This window comes from Pinus tabuliformis, chromosome 8 (assembly GCF_031772625.1).
Source record: "Pinus tabuliformis cultivar Carrire ecotype Pingquan chromosome 8, CPIR1, whole genome shotgun sequence".
NCBI lineage: Eukaryota > Viridiplantae > Streptophyta > Pinopsida > Pinales > Pinaceae > Pinus > Pinus tabuliformis.
In genome coordinates, this window is record NC_142294.1 from 1,342,377,913 (window position 1) to 1,342,385,662 (window position 7,750).

General features: G+C 41.7%; 2 protein-coding genes across 2 annotated transcripts; both read right to left on the reverse strand.

The window, feature by feature from the left end:
* Positions 1 to 255: 255 nt before the first annotated feature.
* Positions 256 to 1,350, reverse strand: LOC149240439 (uncharacterized). Its single transcript, XM_089370174.1, has one exon. The coding sequence runs from the start codon at positions 1,348 to 1,350 to the stop codon at positions 256 to 258; it is 1,095 nt and encodes a 364-aa protein (XP_089226300.1).
* A 4,822-nt stretch (positions 1,351 to 6,172) lies between these two features.
* LOC149240440 (non-specific lipid transfer protein GPI-anchored 2-like) lies at positions 6,173 to 7,388 on the reverse strand. The gene is made up of 4 exons (XM_089370175.1): positions 6,823 to 7,388; positions 6,685 to 6,702; positions 6,319 to 6,510; positions 6,173 to 6,234 (listed from the first exon to the last, which is right to left on the reverse strand). Exons 1-4 carry the CDS (start codon positions 7,217 to 7,219, stop codon positions 6,173 to 6,175), a joined length of 669 nt encoding a protein of 222 aa, XP_089226301.1. The 5' UTR covers positions 7,220 to 7,388.
* Positions 7,389 to 7,750: the final 362 nt, after the last annotated feature.

A 7,750-nucleotide genomic window follows, 5' to 3' on the forward strand; every position in this document is an offset into this window, starting at 1 on the left:
TCTTGGCCTCTTCATAAGAGGAGATAACAGCTCCCTTTCTCCATATTTAAAAAAAAAAAACACATCCATGGTTCCTTCTGTTTGATAACTAGGATCTACATCTTGCTTCTTTTTCTGGGCTTCCTCTATCAAGGAAAATAGCCCTAGACGAAAAAGATTACACGTAAAAACAAACAAAATACATGAAACATGTTTCATATTTCAGCTATGTTCAAAAAACAAAAACAGTGATGTCAGATCAGCCATGTGCCATGTTTATACATTTCGAGCATAAGGAGGCTGGTCCGAGAAATGGTCTTCCCCGTTGATTTCTTCCACTATTCTCCAGCTGCCCAGAACTTGTTGAAGACCGTCTTTAGAAAGCTTGTCTGCCATGTCATTTCGTTCCCTGTATATATGATGAATGGAAAAAGAATTAAAAGATAATTTCAGGTGCTGAATTTCTTCTAAAAGAGGATGCAAAATATAATTATGACAGCTGCTTTGACCATTTATCCATTTGATGACATTTAGTGAATCCCCAAAAATCTGAACTGTGAGGGTGTTTCTGTGTATCAGCCAGCATAAAAGTAGCTTGAGAGCAGATAGTTCTGCATAGTTGTTGGAGCCACTTCCCAAACCTATGGAAGCTTTTAGAGAGTGACTTTTGTTTATGTGGATAACTATGCCTGCTCCAGCTTTATTATTTTGGGAGGCTCCGTCAAAGTAAGCCCAAGGCACTCCATCCTTAATTTGTTCTTCTTCAACCTTTCGGGGCTCCTTTTCTTCCTCTGAATCCGGGATATTTGTGTAGATAGATGAACATTGAACAGCAATTGAATCCGCAGATGTTTCCTTCTCCTGGAAAATGCTTCTATTCCTTGCAATCCAAATGCCCCAGCATATGATAGGAGGCAGATTCCTTAACTTCCGAACTGGGTTTTGGTGCCACCACTTGTGCCAGACTTCGGCAATATGGTTCCCTTCCCAGGATATTGGCAATTGAATATACTTAGCCACCTCCAACCATACTTTTTTGACTATAGGACAACCAATGAACAAATGTGCCATAGTCTCTGAATCGCTTTTGCATAATGGACATCTTCCCGACCCTTGTTTGAATCTGGCTTGCAGAATGTCCCATGTAGGGACTTTCCTTTTCAAAATACACCAGAAAAACAGTTTTTCTTTAGCAGGGCACTTTAGCTTCCATATCGATTTCACCCACCAATCCGGGTCTTCCCAGCCTTTTTTGGTCATGAGAAACTTATATCCAAATTTTGGAGAATAACTACCAGAGTCAGCATAAGCCCATATCAGCTGATCTGGTTTGTCCTTGAGCCTTACATTTGATCTGGAAAGTTCTTGCATGTAGACCTCCCAATCATTCCACCAACGGGGGTGGATATCCAATTCCTCTCCTAACTTCCAAGCTTGTCCCCATATGGTTGAGAATCCTATTTTCTCCACCTAATTTAAATACAAAAATCCTTTAGAGGCAAGGTGTCTAATTAGGCCAGGGGTTAAGCATAATTCTCGTTACAACCCACCCAAGGGTTCCTTTCAATGCAGATGCTTTCACCATTTCCAATCTGCTAGGACAAACCTTTTTCAATAAGTTTAAAGGCATCGATAGTCGCTTTCCATATTATCGACACATTCCCTCCTTTCTTTTCTGGGTTTCTAATCCAATCTTCAAGGGGGATGGGATCAATGTATTTCCGCTTTACCACTTTTGTCCAAAGGTTTTCCAGTTTGATGATTCTCCACCCTGATTTTGCTGCCAAAGAGGTTCCAAAGGCAATAATATCTTTTATTCCCCATCCTCCCCATTCTTTTGGTCTTGCCACCTTATCCCAGGCAATCCAGGGGAGCACAGACTCCTCCTTTGATCCTGCCCATAGAAATCTGCTGCATATTCTTCTTATTTTTTCCAGGATTCCTTTGGGGACCCAGGTCAGCGCGGCCCAATATACAGGAATTGCTAGGAGGACTGATTTTATTAAAGTTAACCTTCCTGCTCTGGAGAGCCATCTAAAACTCCAGTGTGAAATCCTGGCTTCAATCTTTGCTACTAACCAATTCCAGTCCTATTTTTTATAATTATCTGGCTTCAGCCAAAACCCCAGGTATTTGAAGGGGTCCCCAAGCTTAGATACCTCTAAAGGAAGAACAGTCGTAATCTGGCTTATCTCCTGCCTATTTAGGCCTTCCATTATGAGCTGTGATTTCCTGTAATTGACTTGCATCCCTGTTGCTTTCATGAACAGCTCAAGGATCTCCTTTATCTTTTTGAATTCTGTCAGGCTTCCATTACTGAAGAGTAATATATCGTCTACAAATAGGAGATGTGTAATAAAAAGGTTGACAACCACCTCCAGGCCTTTAATTGTTCCTTCCCTTTTGGCTTTTAACATTAGCTGACTCAGCCCTTCTGCAACTAGTAAAAACAGTAAAGGGGACAATGGGCAGCCTTGCCTTAGGCCCCTTTGCCCTTTGAAGAATGGAGAGGCTGCCCCGTTAATAAGCACTGCAAAACTGACACTGGTGATACATCCCATAACCCAATTGATAAAATCGATTTTGAACCCCAGATGAGTTAACAACATTCGGATATAGGTCCAACTGATTCTGTCATATGCTTTTGATAGATCAATTTTCACCACTGCTCCTTTCTTTTTCATCAGTTTCACACTATGAATTGTCTCCTGGGCCACTCCTATAGCTTCGTGAATTTGGCGTCCATCTAGAAAACCAAACTGTTCACTTGAGATGCATCTGGAAAGAATTGGTTTTAATCAAGCTGCTATCGTTTTAGCAATGATTTTATACACACTGTTGCATAATGAAATGGGTCTGAAATCTTCAAAAGACTTAGGGACTTCTTTTTTAGGAATAAGTGCTATAAATGTAGAGTTAAAAGGCGCATATATCAGACCTTTCCTTCTGGATTCCTCAACCACATCAGTTAGTTCTGAGCCAATCTGATAAAAAAACTACTGAAAAAATTCTATAGGCCACCCGTCAGGTCCAGAACTTCTCTCTTTTGCCATAGATTTTATTACATTCTCCACTTCTTCAAAAGTGACTTCCCCCTGTAAGCCTTCTGCTTCTTCCTCCACATATCGAGGAAAACTTTGGGCTGTTCTAATCACCTCTGCTAATGTAGGCTCTCTCTGCTCAGCAAAAAGGTTTTGAAAGTGGTTCCTCCCCATGTTTGAGAGCGATTCAAAGGTATTTGCCTCTCTTCCTTCTTCGTCTTTTAGTTTCCAGATAGTATTCATTGTCCTCTTGCCTTTCGCGAAGTTGTGAAAAAATTTTGTATTTTCATCTCCAGCCAACAGCCATATCGCCCTGCTTTTCAGCCTCCATTCTTCTTCTCTGTCCAAAAGAATTTGGCTTCTCTGCTTTTCTAACAACAGAATCCTGTCCTTCGCTTCCTGAGATTCATATCCATTTGAGTCAGGTTTTTCAAGTTCCCCAAGCTCCCTGTCGATACTGATTAAAACTTCGTTTTGTTTTTGCTTCCTTTTTTTAGCCCAGTCCATTGTGACCTTCTTCATCCTTTTCAGATTTTCCATGAAAAGGAAACTCTTATCTTCCATTACGTCCCTGCTTGGATGTTGCCAGGTTTCAATGAAGAGCTGTCTGAAAGATTCCTCCTGCATCCAAGCAACATTGAATTTAAAAGGTGTTGCAGTTTTAAAGGGGGGCTTGGATATTTCAAGCAGAATAGGGAAATGATTCGAATTTCCTCCCTCTCCTATCCACTGTCGGAACATCGGAATTCTAGAAGCAAAATCCTCACATAAAAGAAATCTATCTAGTCTTTTAGCGACTAGGGCTTCACCTGTTCTACAGTTCCTCCATGTAGGCTTTAGCTTTGACAGATTTGCATCAATCAGATTATTCGAGGTGAGGGTATTTTGAAAGAAATCTGATAAGGGGTCTTCTCTCGCTGAGGGGCCCCAAGCTTCCGCGTTTCCAATAGAGAAATTTAGATATCCTCCTACTACCAAATTTTGATCCCTCATCACAGATTTTGCTAGAAGGTTGTTCCAGAACGAGGCCCTCTCCTGGCATGGCCCGTATATATTTAAGATAGACAGAGGGCCGTCGAGATCAGGGGACAATACTTCCATCCCCAAGCCATGATACATACCCCATGAATTTAACAGCTTCAATCTTCCTTCTCTGAATCCTACAACCACACCTCCTGAGTGACCATATGAATCCAATGCTTGAAACTGCCACCCTGGGAACAAAGAACATAAAGATGTCACTACTTCTGAACTCAATCCTAGAGTTTCCTGCAGCATGAGAAGATCAGGGTTGTATCGCTGCACCAACTCCTTCAAAGCCAGTTTTTTGGGTTTACTGGCTAAACCCCTACAATTCCATGAGAGACAAATCATTTTGGAGTCTCCTCACAGGGTTTCGCCGCTCTAAGCACCCCAGGAATTGACAGCTGTTTACCATCCTCCACATCATATTTTGCTTTTACTTGTGCTTTCGATAGAAAGGACTTCCGCCCCCTTGACTTCTTCCTAGAGGTCTGGGGAACCTCCATACCTATGCCTCCGATAGGTTCTCCAGTCGCCGGTCTTTTGTCAAGGGAGCGCAGATTGTAGTGACAATCAGTTTTGGGAACAGGGATTTTTATATCGATTTTACTGGTAGCTTTTGAGGTCCCTTCACAGTTCAGATTGATTTTGGGGATAGATGCAGTAATGGTTTCAACCCCCTCTTGTTCTATTGATGCATGATTATGCAAATTTGAAATAAAGCATGCCTCTTTTACTTCATTTGGAGAATGCAAAGAAGGAGGATAAAAGTCCAGATGCATACCCATCGAGCCTTCATGAACTTCTCTTGATGCTTCCGGATCATCCTTGTTCGAATCGATAAGGGGACCTTCTTCAGCTCCCTAACTCATGTTCTGTATCTGCTCCGGAGCCCTCTATTCCTCGATCCTTTCCACCTCCATGGCGTCCTCCACTTGAGTCGCTTCTGTCCTGGGGGTTATCTCAGCACCTTTTGTTCGCATTTCTTTTTCATCTTTCCTCTGTTTCCTTCTGCGCCGATAACCCGAGGGGCAGTCCCTTGCCAAATGGCCATACTCATGGCAACTATGGCACCTGAAAGGCAGGTGTTCATAGTCCAACAGCTGATCAAAGACGAGGTCTTTATAGTGGATTTTTATGTTCCCCGGAAGACCTTTCCCAGGATTAAGACTTACCAGAATCCGAGCCATTGCTTTGTTTCTGGTCTCTACAAAAGACATGTCTGCTTCCAGGTAGGAGCCAATCGTATTGCCTATAGACCTGAAGACTGATTCGACCCATAGAAAGGGCGGCAACCCAGGAGCGTGCACCCAAACCGGAAATGAGTCTACCTTCTCTCGCTGAGCGTCAAACAGAGGAGTCCAACGTCTAAACAGCACTGGCCGTTTCCCAAAAGCCCAATTTCTCGCCAGTACCCAATCCACCATATCCTTCTTGTCAAATTGGATCATGAACCATCCTTTTGCTAACACTGAAACTTTAAAGGAATTCCCTAAATCCTTCTGCCATTGTTGTTCAGCCCAATTCTGGATGAATTGTGCCGAAAAATTCTTTCCTCTAACTCATCCAACCACAGTGTTTTCCGCCACCTCCATTGCTTCCTCGATTTGGACGTCCACTCCAAGGACTAGATTTGCTTCAAAATCCTCTTTTTATTACATAAAGAACAATTTATTATTAATTAAATTTAAGCTTTTTAATTTATATCATGAAAATAACTGTGATCTATATAATAAAAATAAGAAAACTTTAAATAAGAATCACATAATATTATTATTTACCTAAAATTCTCATTTCCCACTCTAATTTTCCACTAATGAATAGATACGGTTTAGTACTGATGAATATATACAATTTAGTACTAATGAATAACATTATCTCAGTTATTATAAATTCCAAAAAAATATCTTTATTTATATCTTTCTTTCTAATTAATAACAAAATTCCCAGCTCTGCAACGAATATAAAGAAGAAAGAGATCTAACTCGAGGGTCGGATACCATATCCTCTCCTGAAATCAAATAATGGGATGAAGGAACCCTACAATCCACAAGCGGATTGCAAACTGTTCCTAAAGGTAAGAAGCAAAAACAGTATTCTACAATAGTAGAACATGAAGAAGAAGTGCTTCATGCGTCATAAAGGGCATAAGAGCTTTCAAACTGCACGCCGGCCTGAGAATACAGACAGACTATTCAAACGCAGGCATACGCTTTTCACTTCTACAAAATGATTCTTGCTGCAAAAATATTGGTCAATCCCGCAATCAACATACTGTTCATGCTGAAGCTCGTCATCGATCCAGCAGTAGAAGAGGGAGTTGGACCCTTGCGGGCACCTGATGGAGAGAATACTCCACCAGTAGTATCTGGAGGAAGAGCTGACGGATAAACAGACGCGGCGCGCGACTGAGTAGTCCTTGTAGCAGCCGGACTTGGAGATGAAGTGGCAGGCAAAGGACTGGAAACTGAAACCACCAATCAAAAACTAAATTAATTTTCATCTCCCACGACTTTAGTATTATCCTAAAACAGCTTGAAAATAGTGGTTAATACTCATATCATCATATGACATTTGTATATCATTTATGAAGAGAATGGAGTTAATATTATAAGAAGGGAGGCCGAACAAACGTACGCACCTGGAGCACCTGCGCCGACTGCTCAACAAAAACAGAAAGAAGCAGCAGCGACTACAATTAGCAATTATAACTTTACAATCCATTGTCATTAATATTGTAAGTAAATATTAGCGATTATAGTTAGGAAAGAGAGTTTACCGGCAGCTGACATGCATTTGGAGAGACTGGGAGTAGAGATTTTGCAGGCGCCTGGCAGAGTGAGACCCCGATTTTGGTTGATAGGAATACTCAGGGGAATATTGTTGATAGGAATCCCCAGGGGATTGTTGCCGGTGGTAAGCAGTTGGCAGACACAGACGGCGCTGCTGTCCACTTCTGAAGCAAGGGCAGTGCAGCAGTCCTGTGTTGGACTACTGTTGCTGGATCCTCCCTGCAAGTAGCCCATGCACGCCACCAAATTCGCCAAAGAAGTCCCACATGACAACGACGAAGAAATAGGAGAAGGCGGTGACTGAGCTCCAGCCATGATAATGTTTCCATTGGCCCCCGCTGCTATGATGATGAATACTAGTGCCAATGCCATGGCGTCGGCCATTATATTAACACTAATTAATTTTAATCCCTGCAAAGGATTTCAAAGCCAAAAGATAGGCAACCAGGATAAATATTAATAGAGAGAGAAATATCCGCAGGGAAATTAATTAGCGACAAACACACATACATATAGAACGAAAGAAAAAATAGAGTGAAATCTGTGGCTGGTATCGAGAGGAGAATGATAGAAGCTTTGTCTATAAAGCGCAGGGGGGAATAAGGTAATGATTCGTGTCAAGATACGGACAGAAGGAAGAGCGACGTTGCTATAGACCGAGAAGACGAGTATTGGTGGTGAGTTGTTCACCCAAATTTCTACCATGATCTCCAATTCTACCGAGACCTTCCAGCTTCTTTTGTTTGTGTGTGTTCGTTACATCACACACTGTTTTTAATAAACAGTTTAACCCCGCACCGAACTTCTAATATGCCACTTTCTAACCGCTTTTCTGAGAATAAAATTTATACAACTTTTTCTATTGGTCGGAATGTTTGGAAGGTTCAAAACGAAACGCAAGCCAAAATGGACTAA